General features: G+C 40.7%; 1 protein-coding gene across 9 annotated transcripts in view; it reads left to right on the forward strand.

Moving 5' to 3' along the window:
• The first annotated feature begins 3535 nt into the window (after positions 1–3535).
• The window catches only part of LOC145346508 (protein MTSS 1-like), a 168130-nt gene continuing 149564 nt past the window's right edge, over positions 3536–22101 (forward strand). For all 9 annotated transcript variants that reach the window (XM_080193855.1, XM_080193856.1, XM_080193862.1 and 6 more), the window contains exons 1-3: positions 3536–3713; positions 15817–15878; positions 20507–20580. In XM_080193855.1, the coding sequence (XP_080049981.1) occupies positions 3642–3713; positions 15817–15878; positions 20507–20580 (208 nt within the window). In that variant the 5' untranslated portion in view covers positions 3536–3641. The remainder of the gene's footprint in view (positions 3714–15816; positions 15879–20506; positions 20581–22101) is intronic.

Consider the following 22101-nt stretch of genomic DNA (forward strand, 5'->3'; position numbering starts at 1 on the left):
ACACAGTACTCCAGCTGCGGCCTCACCAATGCCCTATACAGCTGCAGCAAGACCTCCCTACTTTTATATTCAATCCCCCTCGCTATGAAGGCCAGCATCCCATTCGCCTTCCTGACCACCTGCTGCACCTGCAAGCTGGGTTTTTGCGACTCATGCACAAAGACCCCGAGGTCCCTCTGCACCGTCGCCTGCTGCAGTTTTTCGCCCCGTAAGTAATAGTCCTTCCTACCATTCTTCCTACCAAAGTGGACCACCTCACACTTGCCAACATTAAATTCCATTTGCCATTTCCTGGCCCATTCGCCCAGCCTATCTAGATCCTTCTGCAGACTCTCCACACCCTCCGCACAATTTGCCGTTCCCCCAATCTTGGTGTCATCAGCAAATTTCGACACTCTACACTCGGTTCCCTCCTCCAGATCATCTATATAAATGGTAAAAAGCTGAGGCCCCAGCACCGACCCCTGGGGCACTCCACTAGTCACCATCCGCCAATCCGAATAGCACCCGTTGACCCCCACTCTCTGCCTCCTATTTGACAACCAATCCTCTATCCACGCTAACACCCTACCCCCAACTCCATGTCCTTCGACCTTCTGCAATAACCTCTTGTGAGGTACTTTGTCAAACGCCTTCTGAAAATCTAGAAAGACCACATCCACCGGCTCTCCTCTATCCACCGCCCTAGACACATCCTCATAGAACTCCAGTAAATTTGTCAGACACGACTTCCCTTTAATGAAACCGTGCTGCGTCTGCTCTATCAAGCAATTCCCTTCAAGATGCCTCGCAATTTCCTCCTTAATGACAGATTCTAACATTTTACCTACAACAGACGTTAAACTGACCGGCCTATAATTCCCCGCCTTTTGCCTGGCACCCTTCTTAAACAACGGCGTAACATTAGCCGTTTTCCAATCATCCGGCACTTCCCCGGAATCCAGCGACGTCTGGAAAATAACCACCAAGGCATCCACTATCACCTCCGCCATTTCTTTCAGAACCCTCGGATGCATTCCATCCGGTCCTGGAGACTTGTCCACAATCAGCCCCTCCAGTCTGTTGAGCACCGCCTCTCTAGTAACAGTAATGTCATTAAGACCCTCCAGTCCTACCACCTTTCCATCGCTAACACCCGGCAAATTATTCACGTCCTCCTCCGTGAAGACAGAAACAAAAAAGTTATTCAATACCTTAGCCATATCCCCATCCCCTACCACTAGGTCCCCTTTCTCATCCTCTAAAGGACCAACATTCACCCTAGCCAGCCTCTTCCTTTTTATATAAAATGCCCTCATAAGAACAGGAAATGGTGCTCGACTCACCGACTGACAGTTCCAATGCACCACAGCGAAAAACTGCACCGACCTCCTCAGAAGACAAACACGGGACATGGTGGACAGAGTACCCTTTGTCGTCCAGTACTTTCCTGGAGCAGAGAAGCTACCACATCTTCTCCAGGGCCTTCAACGTGTCATTGATGAAGACGAACATCTCGCCAAGGCCTTCTTGCCTTCAAACAACCGCACAACCTCAAACAGACCATTGTCCACAGCAAACTACCCAGCCTTTAGAACTGTGATCATGACACCACACAACTCTGCTACGGCAACCTCTGCTAGACATGCCAGATCATTGACATGGATGCCATCATCTCACATGAGAACACCATCCATCAGGTACACGGTACACACTCTTGCAACTTGGCCAACATTGTCTACCTGATACATTGCAGGAAAGGATGTCCCGAGGCATGGTATATTGGGGAGACCATGCAGACGCCACAACAACGGATGAATGAACACACTTGACAATCACCAGGCAACAGTGTTGTCTTCCTGTTGGGAACATTTCAGTAATCACGGGCATTCGGCCTCTGATCTTCAGGCAAGCATTCTCCAAGGCGGTCTGCATGATACACAACAACGCAGAGTCGCTGAGCAGAGACTAATAGCCAAGTTCCGTACACATGATGGCGGCCTCAATGGGGATCTTAGGTTCATGTCACACCCCCATGACTTGCCTGGGCTTGCAAAATCTCACTAACTGTCCTGTCTGGAGACAATACACATCTCTTTTTGAACCTATGCTTAATGCTCTCTCTACTTACATTGTTTGTACCTTTGAAACTTGATTACCTGTAAAGACTCGCATTCCAACCATTATATTGTAAATTGAGTTTGTGTCTTTATATGCCCTGTTTGTGAACAGAACTCCCACTCATCTGATGAAGGAGCAGCAAGCACTCTGAAAGCAAGTGGCTTTTGCTACCAAATAAACCTGTTGGATTTTAACCTGGTGTTGTAAGACTTCTTACTGCTGTCTCACAGTGCCAGGGATCTAGGTTATATTCCCAGTTTGGGTCACTCACTGTCTGTGCTGAGTCTGCACATTCTCCCCGTGTCTGCATGGGTTTCCTCACCTGACGAAGGGGAAAAGTCCCGATAGCTAGTGGAGTTTGCTACCAAATAAACCCCTTGGACTTTAACCTGGTGTTGTGACATTTCTTACTGGCTTTCCTCCTACAGTCCGAAAGACGTGCTAATTAGGGGTGCATCGGCTAAATTCTCTCTCAGTGTTACTGGAACAGGCATGTGGTGACCAGGGGAGTTTCAATAACTTGCTTGTATTTCAAAGTGAGCCCCAATAAATACACGTTACCTTTAAATAAGAAACAAGCAGGTAAGTGGAGTTGAGGCCAAGATGAGATTAGCCATGATGGTATTATAAATGGTGGAGGCGGCTGGAATGGTACACCTGGCTACTGGAACTCTCAGCTTCTTCGCCCCCCACCTTACGCTCACTCACGCGCGCGTGCGCGCTGCCCAACGGCCCAGCGCGCGGGCAACTCGCACTGGAGCGGCGCGGGACCTGTTGACGTCACCTGGGAGCCGCGCGTCTGCGCGCACGGCGAGGCCGAGCCCCGAGCCTTCAGTCAGGCGAGGCCAGTTGGCAGCGCTGGGCTGCGGCTTTCTCCTCCATCTACTACCTCCTCCTCCAACTCCCTTTCTGTAGTGTGAGGAGGCGCTTTCATTTCATTTCTTCCCTCCGATTCGGTGGGTGTTTTCTTTTGTTCACCGGTCGCTTGCAGAAAGCAATCTGTCCTTCTCACCGTCCACCTAGTTTTTCCATGTGTTCCCCCTCCCCCGTCTCCTGTTTCTTCTTCCACCCCCCCCGCCCCCTTTGCAACCTGCCGCATAATGTCGACATGATCCGTGTGGAGAACAATGGCCATTCTCGGCATTGCGAAAAGAGCAGCGGCTCTCACTCTCTCACACACACACTCCTGCGATAAACGCCGACTGTAGAGAATAACAGTGCGTAATTTTTTAGTACATATATAGTGGCTTTGCAATCGTCGCCACAGACACCTTAAGCAGCATCGATTTCCACCCCTCATCGCTGGCCGCCCACCCCTTTATTTATTCCACTGAAGAAAAGGCTCTTATTTTATTTCTGATCAGGAGGACGGACGCAACTGTTGGGTGGATTGTGAGGGAATTGTTCCGCTCTCCCTCTCTCTCCCATCCCTCTCTCTCCCCCCCTCCTCTCGGAGCACACAGTGTGAAGGTATTTCCATCTTTTTTTGTGGACACAAGCTTTTTTTGTGTGTGTATATTTCTTTTGCTTTATTCGGAAAAATGGAGGCAGTTATAGAGAAGGAATGCAGTGCGCTTGGTGGACTTTTCCAGACCATCATCGGCGACATGAAGGTTGGTGACTTTTATTTATATTTTAAATTATCATCCGCTCCCCCCCCCACCCCCGTGATCATTGTACAGAATGGATTGAGCAAAGGAGTTCTCGGCGTTTGCACTTTTTTTGCAAAAACCTGTTTCCCCACCCTTATGTCGAGGAGGGTCAGTGGTCAGAATAGACAGAAAGTTAATTGTTAGAACATTAAGGCTGTTGTGATGGGGCCAGTGGCTTGTCCTTTTGTCGGTTTCCTAGGAAATAAATACATTGAATAAATACAAACGAAATTGAGCAACCCTTTCTCCCCGGATTCGCCGTGTCCCTGCTTGCAAATGTTTCTCAACATAAGCCGTTTTTGAAGGGTATAATAACCAGTTTGGAAACTGCACCTGTCAAGTTTCTAATAATATAAATAAACGCTATCGGTTTACCTTGGTGCAATTGAATTTTTGCACGCTACATACATCGGCAGTTCACGAATCACGATTTTATTCTTGAATATGTAAAGGCCAACTATGTAGTAACCCGTACAGGGAGGAGTTCGATTTTTAACGAACATATGAAATGCATTTCTGCAAATCTTGGTGGTCGAGTTTGAGGGATGTGAAATTGTTTCCTATGAATTGACTTAGGAATATTTATTGACGTTCCGAAGCCTGGTACTTGGACTTAAATCAACTAGATATTTTACCGAAAAGGACAGCAGATTTTGCACATTTTTAGTTACCTCTTGTAGCCCTTAAAAATCTATTTAAACTTCAAATGGCCATGTAGTTTTCGTGTCCAATTGAATTTAAGCAGGTTGTGGGTTTTGTTTGTAATTCATTTATTAAACGAATGCTGTTTCGTAAAATCTAATTTAAGAACTTGTCGTCTTGTAACATTCCTCCCCGGGACTTGTTTTAAGTAGTTTTAATTTTTAATCTATTTTGTCACCTGATTTGTGCTCCTGTAATTTTCCCATTGACATTGTATAATGCTGGTGTCCCTGTGAAAGGATGTTGTCAATTCGTATCAACGTGCGCCATTAAGCATTGAATTTGTACAGACTTTTGTGACCCGTTTGACTGAAATCTTTTTCTAAAATGTGGTTTTTTTGGCATAAAACCTTGTGAATAGTGCAAGTTCTTTTGTTGGCTTTTCAAGTGACTAGATTCAAACCCATGCCAAAAAACATCAGTTTCACCCTTTTATGAACTGAAAATTATAAAATTTAATTTCCTTTTTCAGTTTTTTTTTACATTTTCCCCTTGAAGATATTGATTCCTGTTGGCTGTTGGGTTGTAAAGGTGCTGATTGCACTCCAGTACATTGCTACCCTTTTGAGCCTAGAACAGGCATAATTAATCTTGCCTGGAGGCATCTCAAGCAAATCCAGTTCCTTTGTTGGGCACGGTGGGGTTGTCGTGATTGTGTGCTGGAACTATGTTGACGTGTGGGGTGATTAATTTTTCCTTCACTAGACGAGGACTGCTGAGGCCAATCGTATCACCTCTACTTACACCTTGGCCAAAATAATAACGGAATGCAAGTTGAATCTGAAATCATATCAATATGGCAGAGCTGCATGGCATCTGCAGCATTTGAGCCATTGGGAGAGCAAATTCCCAAGACCTTTTTCATTTAAAAAATATTAAGTTTTTTTAACCACTTTGCTGTCTGCCTCACTTCTGATGGGCTACAGATGCAGAACAGAAAAAATAGGAGCAGGAATAGACTGTGGTCCTTGAAGTCTGCTCCATCATTCAGTACGGTCATGGCTGATCTTGGGCTTCAACTCCATTTACCTCATCTGCTCTCCCAACTCCTTAATTCCCTGTGAGACAAAAAAAATGTCTATTGAATGATGGAAAAATGACTAACCTTGAATGATGAGCAACCACAACTCACTGGCACACTGTCAACTTTTCATGTGCCAATCTAAAGTACTAACTATTTCACTAAGCAAGACATTCCAACTAGGGACGGCACAGTGGTTAGCACTGCTGCCTCACAGTGTCAGGTTCAATTCCAGCCTTGGGTCACTGTCTGAGTGGAGTTTGCGCATGTTCTCTATGTCTGTGTGGGTTTCCTTTGGGTGCTCTGGTTTCCTCCCACACTCCAAAGATGTGTGGGTCAGGTTAATTGTTCAGGCTAAATTGTCCCTTAGTGTCAAAGGGATTAGCAGGGAAATATGTGGGGTCAAGGGGATAAGGCCTGGGTGGGATTGTTGTCGGTGCAGGCTCGATGGGCCAAATGGTCTCCTTCTGTATGGGGGATTCTATGATTCTAGAAGTAACCCAAATCCTGTATTCATCTGACATGCACTTTCCTGGAGGAATGACTTGATAAGTCAGAATCTTGATTGATTTGATTTCCCCTTGCTCAGGAATATTGAAACTAATAGCACCTTTACAATCCACCTGACCCAACCCCTAACTGAGATTGTTTAACCTTAAACAATGTGTAAATTGAAGCATAGACCATCCATTTTATCAATTTTAATTCCATGCACATTGAGTTGGCATGGGTGTAAATTTTGTAATTGAGACATCCATTTGGCTTCAAGAAACCTTTCTTGGTTTTGTCATTTTATGAAACGAGTCAAAACAATGCAAAGATTTGAAGAACTGAATTCATGTGTACTGTCAACACTTGTGAGCAGATCAGGAAAGGTATCACCAGTAGGTGCGGTATTGCAGGTAATCATGCAGTATCAACATGCAATTTCATGAAATGGTGCAGTATGCATTCATGCCTACTGTCACCCACAGATTTAATTCCTTATCCCAGCAATGCAGCCAAATTTATGTTAGTCCTTGAATTTGAGTTGAGAAATTTTATTTGTTTGTTTGATTGTGCTTACTGGATTTTGAGCGGTTAGTTTTGAGTGAAAGGGATGGAATCCTGGAATAATCAGCTGCAGTTGGTGCTGTGGGTTAGCCTGAATAATACAGGAATGTGAAGATTCTGCTGCCATCAGTGAAGCTATGGTGTTCTATCTGAAATGTTAATTTCCGTTTAGTAAGTAAGGACACTAGCTAGGGTAAATGCATGGGATTATGGGGGTAGAGCATGGGTGGGATTGTGGTCGTTGCAGACTTAATGGGCCGAAAGGCCGCCTCCTGCACTGTATGGATTCTATGTAAACGGGTCGATGTGTGTCATTGCAATTTTTTTCGACTGGTTTCCAGATTGTATACCAAACAATGAGGACCACCTTGTTTCTGAACAACCTATGATATCACTCTTGAATCAACAGATTAGAGTTATGAGTCATCTCAAATGACTGTAGTCAGGATGTTTAAATTTTTGGAATCTTACACAAAGTTGGTTTATTTAGTGGGAAGTAAAGCTGGCATTTTTTTGATTTGATACCATGATTGTAGAATGGCTGTGTCTCAGGATACTAAAATGCAAAATAACGCTGTGAGGCTGTTTCCAAGGGTATGACTCATTTCTTTCTGAATTTGCAGAGTGGCATATCGCTCTAGCCTTAATCTGCATTAGCTTTTGGTTAAAATTAAAATTTATCTTTGCATGGGCGGTCTAGTAATGTGGTATATTATTCTGTGCAGGTGGATTCATGTATGTGAGAGTCTGAAAATTTTCAAAGTGCTGAATGGGCATTGGGTGACTGCACAGCAGGGAGGCAAAGTCAGAGGCAGGAGTACCATCATTTAGATATTTTCTAGTAATTAGCTAGGGTGTCTGCCTGTGTCAGAAATTTAGATTTTCTATTTAAATGTATTTCGAGAAGTGAAAAATGAAGGCACGTTTAAACACAGCAAGGAGTAACCTGTTTTGGCTTTATTAATTTTGAAGTTTGATCTTTCATCTGGATTTTGAAGTGAAGCAGATTTAAATGAATGCAAAACCATCCCAGATTGAAGGCACAAAACCAAGACTGCAATGTTGTGTCATTCTTTATTTGTTATAAGTTGACTGTGAAGAACTGTCATTCATGATTTGCTAATAAGGAGAGCAGTGACCTCTAAAGTTGACCTGAATCTAATTGGATTCCATTTGTTAAAAAAAATTCTGTTGTTAGTTCTTTCTAGCCAAATGGATGTCTCAATTAAGAATTATGGAAAATATTGTAATAGTAAAAGGAGTACAGCTTCGAACTATGCATAACTTTTGATTTGTGGCATTTTCAATTTTCCTTACTTTTCATGGAATTTTTCTCAGGAATATTTTTTGAGAGAACTGCAGCTTTCCAAACAAATATTTTTTGTGCTGCTGTGGGTAAACCAATACTAGAATTAATCAGCTGCAATCAGATGTGAATTGTATTTTTTTAAAAGTAGTTTATAAAGATTGCAACAGTAATATTTTGCTAACTGTAGCAACTAATTGATCAACATTTTGTTCAAACTGGTGCATTATTTAAGTGCAGTTTCACACATGCATTTCTAACAGTGGAAGTTATAAATCATTATAATTTTGAAAAAAGTATTTTGGAAACACCCCCACAAACACATGGGATATCTTATTTCCATTTTGGATTAGCGTTTTATGTGTTACTTTTATTTTGTTTTCTGTCATTTTAAATCAACTGCAGTCAATGCAAAGAGTTTCACTCAAATATTGCACCAGTTTGAACAAACCGTAAGTCAAATACCAGGAGGTGAAAAAACTGCTGCATATGAATATGGGCAAAATCACAGGAGTGGGACTAACTAGATTTGCTTTGCAAAGGAGCACTACAGACACCAGAGGCCAAATAATTTATGCTATGCTATATTATTCTTGAAATATGTTCCAATCTAATTCAGATTAATTTGCTTGATGTTCTATCTATTACAAACAGGCCACTAAACCAAAAGAAAGGCTGTTTTGACAGACAGCATGCATATTTTTGCCAGACAAGTTGTGGAAATAACCTCAAAAATAGTAACAGAAATTGAATAGCTTCTGTCAGTCTTGTGGAAAACTCTAGGTCTAAGACAAATAAGTCTGCAGCAGGCAAATACACTGTCATCTGACCTCCTAAGTCCTGTGTTTTGAATCCAACTCAGTTTTTTTGAACACCTTGTGTTTTTTTAAGAAGTTAGAGATTTCAGAATGAGATTGTTAAACTGAGCACAATGTGCTGGTGAAAATTGCTAAAAGCAATCTGATTGCATTGAAGGGTCTCTAATTGGCAGACCAGTGACTGATGTACTGTCTTGACCCACCCAGATGTTGGTGAGATCCGACAGTTAAAACATAGTACAAAGCTCTGGAGAAGAGCAGAAAGTCTAAACAGCCAAATGTATTTGTTCCTCAGTGTGATTATTTCTGTTCAGCTCATGAATGGTTTAAAAAAAAAAGTTTCAGTAGTATTCAGCATTGTTGCTAGTATTTCACAGAAGTGTTATGAGTATAGAACTTCTGTGCTCAGGGTGCATCACCCCCTACCTCTGCCGTCTGACTTCCTGGGAGGCCTCCAATTGCTCCCCCGTACTTCCAGCAGGGTTGTCCTGATGATAGTTCCCCAAAAGTGGAGACCTACTGTAAACCCTGCTAAAGTGAAATACCCTGGTGGGGTGGGAGAGGCTAGCGGGCCACGAGAATTCAGTCCTGGGCCTGTTAATCACGCAGATGTAAATTACTTACTTGGTATTCCTGCTAGCTTCCAGATCTGATGGTGTTGGAAATCCATCGCTGGAAGATGCGGCATGGCAGGAATGCAAGCATGAATCCCATGCATGCCTGGACTTGAGATTCTCCCACCACACTCCACTAGAAAGCTAGCACAGTGGGGTAGGGAGAATTGCTCCCGTAGTTTTCAAAGTTGTAATAGCATCATGTCCATCCTGGGCATGACAATATTAAAATGATATTGTCAAGAAGAGGAATAAGCTTGAGGATTGGAAGAGTTCTAAAACCAGCAAAGGATGACCAAAAAATTGATAGACGGAGAAAATAAAACAGGAGTAATCTTAAATAAAAAAAATTTAAGGCTTCAACATGTATGAAAAAAGGGAGAGTAGCAAAAGTAAATGTGGGACCCTTAGAAGCTGAGGTAGGAAAAATTTTGCCTTAATCGTCACATTTGAAAATGCAAAACGTTCCAAGAATAATTTTCACGGAAATTTATATCAATAAAGAAATAGTACTAGAGAAATTAATCAGGCTAAATTAGTCCCCTGGACCTGATGGCTTGCATCTTGAGGCTCTAAAAGAGTTGGATGTTGAGATACTGGATGCATTATCATTAATCTTAAGAAATTCCTTAGATTACGGGCACTGTGCCAGTGAATTAGAAATGGTGAATAAAGTGCTGTTCAAGAAAGGAGGGAGAGGGAAACTTGAATTACAGGCCTGTTAGCCTGACATTGGGAAAACATTGCAATCTGTTATTAAAATCATGGTAATGACACTAAAGATATAATGTGGTGTAAGGAAAGGGAAGTCATGTTTCACAAATCTGTTATGAGATTTTAAGAATACAAGCAGTTGGATGAAAGTGAAACTCGTGGGTTACTGGATATGGATTTCCAAAAAATGGTAATGGTGTAATGAAAGGTGGTTGCACAAGATGAGGACTTGTATGTTGGCCTTTATTAAAAGGAGGTGGAGTACAAAAGTGAGAGTCTTGCTGTAATTGTACAGGGGTTTGGTGAAACAACACTTGGTATATGGTTTTGACTTCCATATCTGAGGAGGGAAATTGCTTTGGCAATGCAAACTCACTACATTGACTCCTGAGATGAGAGAGTTGTCCTGTGAGGAAGGATTGAGTCAAATTGGCTTATATTCATTGGAGCTTCGTGTGATCTCCATAAAGCATACAATATTCTGAGGGGGCTTGTAGCTGCTTCAAGGCTGTTTCCCCTGATTGGAGAATCTAGAATTTGGATAGAGGAGAAAAAAATTCTTCACTCAGTGGGTTGTGAATCTTAAGAATTTTCTACCCCATGGACTGTAGATGTTCAGTCATTGTGGGTATTCGGAGCTGGAGTTGATGGCCCTATTAACTCTAAGGGAATTGAGGGGTTTAGGGTTAGGATAGGATGGGAAAGTGGAGTTAAGGAGCAATCATAATCTTATTGAAAAGTAGTACTTGATTGGCAGTTTGGTCCTCAAGTTCTCTAAAAGAAAAAGAGTAATCCGTTAAATATATTTAATATTGTGTTGAAGGAGATACAAGAAAATGCAGAAATATGCAATGGATCTGACAGTCGCTTTTTAACTTTGGTGTGGTATCAAGTGATAAGCAAAGGCCAGTTCCTATTTGTTGATGTAGATGAGGAAAGAACGATTATGGATAAATTGCCATTGGAATATTCCTTGATACCCCTACCTAACGATCTGTTGATTTTCCCAAGATCAGTCTCTTGTATTACATTATGTCCACAACAAGTTAACTACTTCAAAGGAGAGCATAAATTTGTCAGTAGCAGTTTTGTTGCTGTGGAAACTGGTGCTAGGACACCAATAAGATTTTATGCTGCCTTGGTGGTTTAATATGGTGAAAAATAATGGTACGAGTTTAGGGCTGAGTATTGTCTCCCTGACTTTTTTAATAAAATTTCCAGAGCAATCTTTTTGAATTGCTGCGCTTGAATTTAGTATTAAGTCAGCATTTAAGTCCAGCTTAAATGAGGTATTAAAAATTAAGTGTAATTGTGAGCTGCAATGCCAGCACCCCCATCCCTAACCAATGTGACATCTCAAATAAATCTTAGATGTTCAATCTACTGTAATGACTTTGCTAACACACACGATTAAAGCATTGGCTCCTGCTCTGCCCAAGACCGCAGGAAACTACAAAGGGTCGTGAATGAAGCTCAGTCCAAAATGCAAACCAGCCTCTCGTCCATTGACCCTGTCTACACTTCCTGTGCCTCAGAAAAGTCAGCACAATTACGGAGTCCATGCACTCTTTCACCTTCCTTTGGGAAAAAGATGCCAAAGTCAGGTCACGTACCAACTGACTCAAGAATAGCTTCTTCCCTGCTGCCATCAGACATTTGAATGGACTTACCTCCAACTAAGTTGATCTTTCTCTACACCCTAGCTATGACTCTAACACTACATTCTGCGTGCTTTTGTTTCTTTCCCTATGAGCTATGCTTTGTCTGTATAGCATGCAAGAAACAGTACTTTTCATTGTATACTAATACATATGACAAATCAAATCAATGAACTTTATTAAGCCTTAGTTTGCAAAAACCCTGTCCAACATCAATGATGAACTCTGATCAGCTGCTACCTGATCTGCACATCACAGAAGGAGGCATGTTTTATGGCGATTTGTGCTTGTTATATACCTCGTAACTATCGTCCATCTACTGACAGCTTAAATGACAGGGCTTTTTGCGCATTCAATGACTAATGAGTGCCGCCTCCTGAATTAAATGTTGCTTAATTCAAATTCTGATCTTTTGCATTTTATTTGGCTCAATCTTTTGGATTTTTTATGGATGGTAAGAACAAAGTAGACAGAGATTCTTCAGGGGTTGGAGACAGAAGAGCTTTAGTGGATTTCTTTGGTCCAAAAAGGTATGTTCAGAAATGAAAGATAGGAACTCACTGAGTGAACTCTTTGAAAGAGATTTGGCAATATGATAATTCAGCAAGGCTTCAGGGTGCCAGAATAATTAATCTAACTCTTTTAATTAAACTGGAGGCATGTACTGTCATTCGGGATTGGGATACTTGCCACTTTTTCAGTGTCAGCAGTAGTACAACTACAGTTACCTGACCCCTTATCTGGGGGTCCCAAAATCCAGAAGGATCCGGAAGCCAGCTAACTTCGAAGCTGGAGTCTTGGGTAGCAATTTGAATATTACCTTTTTGTTTTCTTTGTACTTAATAAATATGCACCATACCTTGCACCCAAAATCCATAAATCCCAAAATTTGGGCCAAGTCTGATCCCAAGCTTGCTCGATTCAGGGTCCACTATCTGTAATTGGGGATTTGCTAGTGCTCTTCACTGGTAAACCTTAGTTAAGGCTCCTTTACGCACGTTACTTAGTATGAACTCTGAATAGCTTGCACCTAAGCATTGGCATGAATTATAGAAGTGTATTCCTGCAGGTGGAGAATGTTTAAAATCTTTAGATTTCAAGACTTGAACATGGTGTTTGTGTGTATCTAACCAGAACTTTTTATAGCTGTGACATAAGTTCCATACCTTTGTATTCCAGACTTTGGAAATTAATGGCTAAGGTAATCCTTTTCATTATCTTTTGTATCTGCCCACTAATAGTAATTACTTGGGTCCTTAAAGCTTTCTGATCCTCCACAGTTCCCAGATGAAGAGGAGCTTGTGAATGCGGTTTATTTGGACTTCCAGAAGGCTTTCAACAAAGTCCCACAGAAAAGAATAGCGTGTAAAAACAAAAGCACATGAGATGGATAGGAAACTGGTTGGCAGACAGGAAACCAAGAGTAGGAATAAACAGATCTTTTTCCAAATGGCAGGCAATGACTAGTGGGTATTGCAGGGATCAGTGCTGGGACCCTAACTATTCACTATATATAAATGATTCAGATGAGGGAACTAAATGTAATATTTCAGGTGACACAAAGCTAGGTGGGAGAGTGAGCTGTGGAAGATGCAGCAGTCCTTCAGTATGATTTGGACAAGTTGAGTGAGTAGGCAAATGGTTGGCAGGTGCAGCATAATTTGGACAAACATGAGGTTATCTATTTTGGTAGCAAAAATGGGAAGGCAGATTACTATTTGGTCAAAAGTTAGGAGAGGGGGATGTACAAGACCTGGGTACCTTCGTACATCAGTCATTGAAGATAAGCATGCAGATGTGGCAGGCAGTAAAAAAGGTAAATGGTACGTTAGCTTTCATAGTGAGAAGATTCAAGTACAGGAGCAGAGATATGATGCAATTATACAGGGCCTTGGTGAAACCACACCTGGAATATTGTGTGCAGTTTTGGACTCCTTATCTGAGGAAGGTTGTTCTTGCTCTAGAGGGAGAGCAGAGAAAGCATATTAGTCTGATTATTGGGATGGTGGGACTAATATGAGGTGAGATTGAGTCTGTTAGGATTTTTAGGAGCTGGAGTTTAAAAGAATGGGGGGGTGGGGAAGAAGCAGTTTAGTACTTGAGGTGAAGGGGATCAAAACTAATGGGAGATAGGTGGGATCAGGTTATTGAGTTGAATGATCAGCTATGATCATAATGAATGGCGGAGCAGGCTCAAAGGGCCAAATGGTCTCCTTTTGCTCCTATTTTCTACGTTTCTAGCTTCTTATCGTTGAGGAAGTGACTTTTATTTACTGCTTGTGTGAACACAAAGTACATGACACAGGATGTTGAGCAGATTAGTGTAATTACATACAAACATACAAATTAGGAGCAGGAATAGGCCACTCAGCCTGCTTTGCAAATTAATTAGATCATGGCTGATCTGGTTGTGATTTCAACTCCACATTCCTGTTTATTCCACCCCCCCCCGACATTTTTTACACTTTTGTTAATCAAGAATATATCTAGTGCTGCCTTAAAAATATTCAAAAACTTCCCTTCTGCTGCCTGTTGAGGAAGAGACTCTCATGACTCCTCATGACCCCAAGAGAAAAAGAACTCTATCTCTGTCTTAAATGAGCAACCCTTTATTTTTAAACATTGACCCCTCATTCTAGACTTTCCCACAAGCACAAGCATCCTCTCCAATTCCACCCTGTCACAACCCCTCAGGATCTTTGTTTTAATCAAGTTGCCTCTTACTCTCCTAAACTTCAATATCCAAGCCTAATCTGTCAAAACCTTCCTCACACATCAACCGATCTGATATTGGTATAGTAAACCTTCTCTAAGCTGCCTCTAGCACATTCACTTTCTTAAAGAGTAGACTAATACAGCACATAGTGCTCCAGATATGTACTCACCAGTGCCCTGAACAACCGAAGCACGAGCTCTCTACTTCTGTAACCAATTCCCATCAGCATGAACAATGACCTTCTAGAACACCCAGATCTTCTGAACCTCAGATCTCTGCAAGTTCTTGCCAGTTAAATTATAGGCTTTATTATTCTTCCTGGCAAAATGGGCAATTTCGCATTTTCCCACGAGACTACGTTTTCCAGATCTTTGTCCATTTAACCTATCCATGTTCCTTTTTACCTTTGTCTTCAACAAATTTAGCAACCATATATTTGGCCCCTTCATCAATGTCATTTATGTAAATTGTAAAAAGTTAAGGCCCCAGCGCTGATCACTTTGACGCATCACTCTTCTCAGCCTGCCAATCGGATAAGGACTCATTTATGCTACCACTGTCACCTGTTAGGTTACCCATCTTCTATCCATGCCAATATGTTGCCCCCTACACTGAGTTTGTCTTTTCTGCTGTAACCTTTGAATAGGCACATTAAGTGCAGTACATCTACCAATTCCCATTTATTCACAGCACATGTGACTTCTTCAGAGCAATTGGTCAATCTGTTGATGCAAGTATTTGTTGCCAGGACCCACTGTTAATAGAAGATCATGGGTATAATATGGGCATTGTGCCATGCCAGTATTGAAGTGGATCCATTCATTGTGTAGCAGCAAAATCAACCAATCTCCACACCTGGAATAAACATGATTCTGAATGTACAGTAAGAAATATAGTTTTAATTAAGCATCTGGGATGTTGATTGCATTTTCAATTTATTTTGTTTTTGTGTTGCTAAGTAAAAATTCCCAAGCCCTCCCAAGAAAGGGTAAAATTGTGCTTGTTTTGTATTGGTGAAAGTATAGATGTTGTTGAAGAACTGGATGTCAACCATGTGCTCCTGTGTCAGAAATTGTACAAGCCAAATGAGAAGCAAATTCCTATTTGTGACAACAATGTGTTATTACACGAACCTGTGCTTCAGTTAGCAATGTTTTACAATAAATCAGGTGGTGCACCTGCTTTTGGAGAGAAAGCAAAATGGCTGACATAAGTAATCAGGATAGACACACAGTCATTTTATTAGCTAATGGGGCAGCCCGGCACTACTTTTGACACTCTGCTTCATTTCTAATTCAAGGTAATCTGACAACAGAGACAGCACACCTGGATGGAAAATGCAGAAAAATCATCAGTTTGATGCATCATATGTGGCAGATGTTTAACTTCATTGGTTTACATATAACATGAAAATTATCAGGCTTTGTAAAATGCTGTGTTTGTGTTTTTTTTTCCCCCATAGGGGAGTTACCCAATCTGGGAAGATTTTATTAACAAAGCGGGTAAGCTGCAGTCCCAACTCAGGTAAGTTAACATTTTTGTTCAAAACTCTTTCTGCTCCCTTAGTGTTTAGAGACTAGTAGCTTGAAGGTAATGCTTCTGCTTTTGAATTAAAAGGCACATGAGGGAGGAGATAAAGGTAAATTTATACTATAAAATGTTTATTTGTAAAATCCTGTTACCAGGAGATCCTCACGAGAGCTTCGTATTGCCAGAATGATGGGTTGTCAAGTTACCAGTAAAGGTCAGGAACTTTGGACTTGAACTTGTAACAAAGGATTGCATTGGGATTTGGAAGTGGTCTGGCTTGAATTTGCAGTATGTGGATGATGATGATCAGAAAGGTTAAAGGAGCAAGCTGCAGCCACAAAAGCAGATGGTTTTTCCCTTAAAATTTCAGTGTGCCACAGAAAATTGATTAGAATGATAATTGCAGTAAGTCCTGTGACATTAACAAATCATTTTGAAGGTTTTATAATAGTTTAATAAAGAAAAAACTACTTCTGTTGTCGTCTTTATCCTGCTACAAATGACTTAAAAGGACAGACACTATGATTAATTTTACTATTTTTAAAAATTTTAATAAAATTAAGGTATATGTGCTAAAATCTGCAACTTTATTTAAATAGACATTATTGAGCGATGCACAATCAACTATTTTCTTTGATTTACTCAGTATTGTTCAATATCAGTTCCTTCAGAAAACATTAAAATATGGTTATAATAATAACCGCAGACTTCATTGAACACAGTTGTAATTTGCCATTCTGCCCATTCATTTAAGTTACCAATGTTTTACATCATACTTTAATTATTGGAAGTGAAGTCTTTAAGTGCGGTCATCGACTCTCTAAAATGAGATTGGCTGCTATGTTTTGAATCTGTAGTGAACCTAAACCAATTCACAATTTGCACTAAGTTGCCCATATCTGTGTAGCCATAATAGTTAATGAGTAATGTGCAGGAGCTAGAAATGTTCAACCTGATCTGGTAAAGGGTTCATTCATGTGCAAAATAGAAAAAGGTTTATATCAGCATCATGGAATGTTTGATGTTCACGTTGGATAACGATAAGTAGGACACATTAGCCATGCTTCATGCAGTCCCAAGATACATGGGTTAGGTTGATTGGCTAAAGAACAGGGGGATTAGCAGGATAAATACGTGGGATTATGGGGATAGGGCCTTGGTGAGATTGTCGGTGCAGGTTCAATGGGCTGAATGGCCTCCTTCTGCACTGTAGGAATTTTATGATTCAGCATATGTACAACCTCGTACAAATATAAAATTGTTGTCATCCTGTGGAGAGGAAACGGATAGAATTTGTAGGAATGTTATGATTGCCTCATACATTTTAATGAAAGTTTTTCCCAATTAGCCATATACGATACTTTATTTTTTTTTCAGTCCTTTTTTTTAACCCTTCCCTTCAAGAACGATATATACAGGTATGTCTCTGTGGGTGCTTTACTCAGTACTTTGAAGATATCATGGCTAAAATTGTCAGATGTTCCAGCAGAACCAGAAAATAAATTTGTAAACATAAGAATGTAAGAAATAGGAGCAGGAGTAGGCCATCTAGCCCCTCGAGCCTGCCCCACCATTCAATAAGATCATGGTTGATCTGTCGTGGCTCAGTTCCACATTCCCGCCCTCTCCCCATAACCCTTAATCCCCTCGCTTATCAAAAACCCATCAACCCGCGTCTTAAAAATATTTAGCGAGGCAGCCTCCAGCTTGCCTATTTTCAGGGACCAAGGTTTCAGGTGACCAAATACATCATTTCAAAAGTTTCACAGTGAGCAAAGAATAATACAGCACAGAAACAGGCCCTTCGGCCCTCCAAGCCTGCACCGATCATGTGTTCCTAACCAGACCATCTGTTTGTATCCCTCTATTTCCAGCCTGTTCATGTGGCTATCTAAATATGACTTAAATGATCCTAGCATGTCTGCCTCATGTGGTAGTGCATTCCAGGCCCCCACCACCCTCTGTATAAAATACGCATAACGGAGATTACAGTTCTCTCAAATAAGGCCTCCCAACTCTGACGAAGAGTCATTCAAACTTGAAACATTGGCTCTGTTCTCTTCACCGATGCTGTCAGATTTGCTGAGTTTTTTTAGCATTTTCTGTTTTTGCTCCAAACTGAACCTTGCTGCAGTCCATGTTTCTGCCTTTCAGTAAGTTGTGTAGGCCTTGGGGGGAAAGGAAAGAAAGATGTTTCGGGCCAAGGGAAACGTGCTAGATTTGAGGAGGAAGATGGGCAGAAATCTTCCTCTTTTGCATTCTGATCGTTGTGCGACCACAGAATTTCAATTGGCAATGTGTGGAATGAGGAGGAGGTACTGCTCCCTTCAAAATGATTCTCATTGCTCACAATTTTGGAGCAATTTTCTTGGGAGCGTCAGAATGCTCAACCCAGAGAGCCCTTGACTCAAATGTATTTCTGCTTTTCCTTCACCATAGATACTCCACTTCGTCTTAATTTTGACTTTCCTGTCTTTCTAAGACCACAAAACAATAAATATATAGTGCTCAAAGCATGAGTTCCAGTGTAGTGAATGGATGATTCAAAGTTGAAATGAGAGCAGGTGGGCTCTCATTCCTGTTTATATCCATTTTTGAATAGAACTATTTGTATGACTTTTCTGTAGCAGCTGGCAACTTTTTTTTGTGTGTTGCACTTATGACAGGGGTATTGGGAATTGGTCAATTTGCTGTGTTTTTGTTGATCAATACAGTGGCAGACATTGGTATATGCTAGGGAGGAATTACAACCAGCTTTATAAGTGGACTTCTGTTGCCAACCTTTTCAGTTTCTGAATCATTTCTACCTGTTATGCCTGCTTGTGACAGGCGCACAGAGTTGCTGCTACCTACAGCATTCCACACCATGAGGCAGGAGATGTTTGTCCCTCTATTATAGAGCCCGGTTTGTGAAGGAATTAGCCTGGCCAAATGGGTTTCCTTCCTTCTGAAATTCACAACTGTAAGATGATTACACAAGGTTTAAATTGTGAATGCTTAAAATGCTAAACTGAACTGTTCTATTGACATCAGTATCACAAGCATGTCCCTTAGTATGCAATATTTTATGCATTCTACAGTGTTTGAAGATCTTACTCTTGAGGTCTAGCTAACTATCTCATTTGAATGGAAATAACTTGAGTGAGGATCTCTTGACCCTCTTTTGGCAAGGGGATTCAGTTGGACACAACTCTGATGAGGATTCTGAAGAATACTTGAAAGCATTTGACAATCACGTGGCATTTTAATTTTACTCTTCAGTAAATGAACGTCAGTACAGTTTAATTCAGATTCCTTGTGCAGTTGACACTTAATACTGTTTGCACTCGTTTCCGTAAGTATTAGAGATACTTACATTGGGGATGCAGACAGAATAGTGAAAATCACATTTTAGAATAGTTATTTGTATCTGAAATGCTTTTGTTTCAAGGAACTACCCTGTTGAAGCTAATCTAATCTTAATCACCATGCAAGCCTTCCGCTAAAAACAAATATTAACATGTTTAACATATGAACAATCATTGACAGGATGAGTTCATTGGCCAATACAGCCTGTCCCATGTAATTATGATGTGTTGGTGCACCACAATGGATAGATTCTCCACTCCATCCAAAAGCTACCTAATCTGGGAAAGGTGGAAAAGTAGATTGATAAACCCAGGCCCTAAAGGAAAATAAATTTGGAAAGTTTCCCTCTGACCCCCTTGTTGTTCACAGTCTGGGTGACCACTCTATACCTCTGACTAATGTTGTACAATACAACATTACTGTACAAGGGGATTTGCACCTTCATCAGAAATTGTCCTAATTCTTTCTTGATGGAATCATCTTGGTAACAAACAGCCTGATCCATGGGTTCACTATTATTTCGGAAAATATGCAATTCTTGGTAAACCTAATAGACATTTACAAGTTGGAAATCAGCATGCATCTCGTGATGCTTTCCAGCTAAGAAATAGTCAGGGAAAGTTTTTGTGCATTCTATTTCTGCTGTAGCAATCTGATGAGCCTTCTCTAAGCAAAATCTCACAATGCTTCTTAATCTTGCCTTGAGCAAGCAAATGACATTTTTTACCCCCCTTGTGGGCTTTATATTAGAACAACTACCTAGTTATTACTCAGTATTATAAAGCAGCTACTTGAACTACACTGTTTTTGCGGAACAGTTTTGATTCAGTTTAGGATGATCAATTATACATAGTTGAGTGGGTTGGGATTATTTGGGGGAGTAGTGCTGAAGTCGTTCGGGATGGACATTCCAAATTTCTTTCCCAGTGAAGATATTCAATATCTCTTATTCGTGCAGCGGACATTAAACTGCAGTCAGAGTGGGTATTACATTCAGTAGTGATGAACTCCTAGCAAACTAACAACTCTTTTAAAATTGAATTAGCTGGATTACCCTTTAGTACTATTTTAGAGAACTTGGCAAGATTGAAGCTATTATCACAAAATGGGGTACATGATTTTTTGATTTATTCCTTTTAACTGGTTTGGCTAAACTCCTGTGCCCTAGCACTAAAAAGGGAAATATAATCCCTCCTATCTATCAATAGTGTGGAACTATCTCTTGGAGGCTTCATTTATTAGGTTAAAAATGTCTTTTTTTATTTCTGTTCCAGAACAACGGTGATGGCTGCTGCTGCCTTTTTGGATGCCTTTCAGAAAGTGGCAGACATGGCTACAAATACCCGTGGTAAGTAGTCCTAAGTTTAGTGGCTCCTGCAAGATTTTAACTGGGTGACTTGCTTTCCAGTTAGGTTACATTTGTATAATACTTCCAATGTATTTCCATGCATTTAATAGTTAGTTACTGCCACATGTTGACCTTTTAAGTCAGAAACATGAAGGACAGCTAGTGTGAGAAGCTGTGGTAATGTTAGCATCTGTGGAGAGAGAAACATAGTTAATGTCTTGACTCTCAGAACTGAAGGAACATAGAAATGTGGAGTGTTTTATGCTATTGAAAGAAGAGGGGGATAAAAGAACAAAAAGTCTAGGATAGGGCACGAGTGGGAGTGCATAAATGGCAACTCGGTGTCATGGGACAAAGGGTGTGGTAATGGTTGTAGTTTTTCATAAAAGCATTTGTCCAGAGTAACTGTAAATGGCATAATAATGAGCAGCTTTCTCTGAAAGCAAAAACATGAAAAACAAGATTCAGAATGACACATGGCGAAAAACAGAATCAACTTGGGGGACAGCTTTCTTGGTCTGACATGGTTGAACTCAATGTTAAGTCCAGGAGGTTGCAAAGTAAAATGTCCCAAGAAAATTGGTTCACAAAGATTAAAGCAAATTACTGTGGATGTTGGAAACTGAAACAAAACTGAAGTGCTGGAAAGTCTCAGCAGGTCTGACAGCATCTGTGGAGAGAGAACAGAGCCAACGTTTTGAATCTGGACGATCCTTCGTCAGAGCTGGTAAAGTAAAGCTTCGTGTTGTGTATAAATAATAGACATATTAACCAAAAATCTGGTTTAAAGTCCTTTCTGTTCTTTTCTAGGCTGAAAAACTCATTGTATAAGCATCTGTAGTGGATGATGTTGGTAAAGGGACAGCTGTGGCATATTCCTTTATGCTGTTGTAGAAGAGTGTAATTAATGCTGTCGATTATTTGGTGGCACTTGTTTTTGGGGGTGTTGGGGTGGCTGGTATATTGCTTGTGCAGACAGTTCATAAGCTGACTTTTGGACCAGTTAGTTTTAAGACAGTTCATAAACTGACTTTTGGACCAGTTAGTTTTAATTTAGTTGAGAACTATAGGAAATTTAGATCTCTGTATGGCCTTAAACCAAAATTTAGTATGGTAATTTATTTTGTTCATAACGAATTTGAAATGTTATGTTGTAGCAAAAACAACGTTGAAATTATCTTGATCCAGAGATTTCAACATAACTTCTTTTTGTATGCCCACTATACCTTTATAAGGCAAAATGAGTGAATGATGCTACTTGACTTCTTGTAAGTTACTGCTTTTACAGACTGCAGTGTCCAGTCAGTTAGGTTCACTGTACTCCCCAAAACGTTAAAATCTTCTTTAACAATAATGCTTTTTATTAGTACTTTGTATTCTGAAATCTAGTCCAGGTTTTCCAAATGGCTCTCTTAAGCAAAGTTTTCAGTCCACTTTTAATAGTGGATCCAGCATCCAGGTTTTACACCACCCCTTTAGGATTTCTTTATCTTGACTGCTATACAAACTATTCACAATTTC

Source organism: Carcharhinus amblyrhynchos, chromosome 8, assembly GCF_965287045.1.
Source record: "Carcharhinus amblyrhynchos chromosome 8, sCarAmb.v2.hapA, whole genome shotgun sequence".
Lineage (NCBI taxonomy): Eukaryota > Metazoa > Chordata > Chondrichthyes > Carcharhiniformes > Carcharhinidae > Carcharhinus > Carcharhinus amblyrhynchos.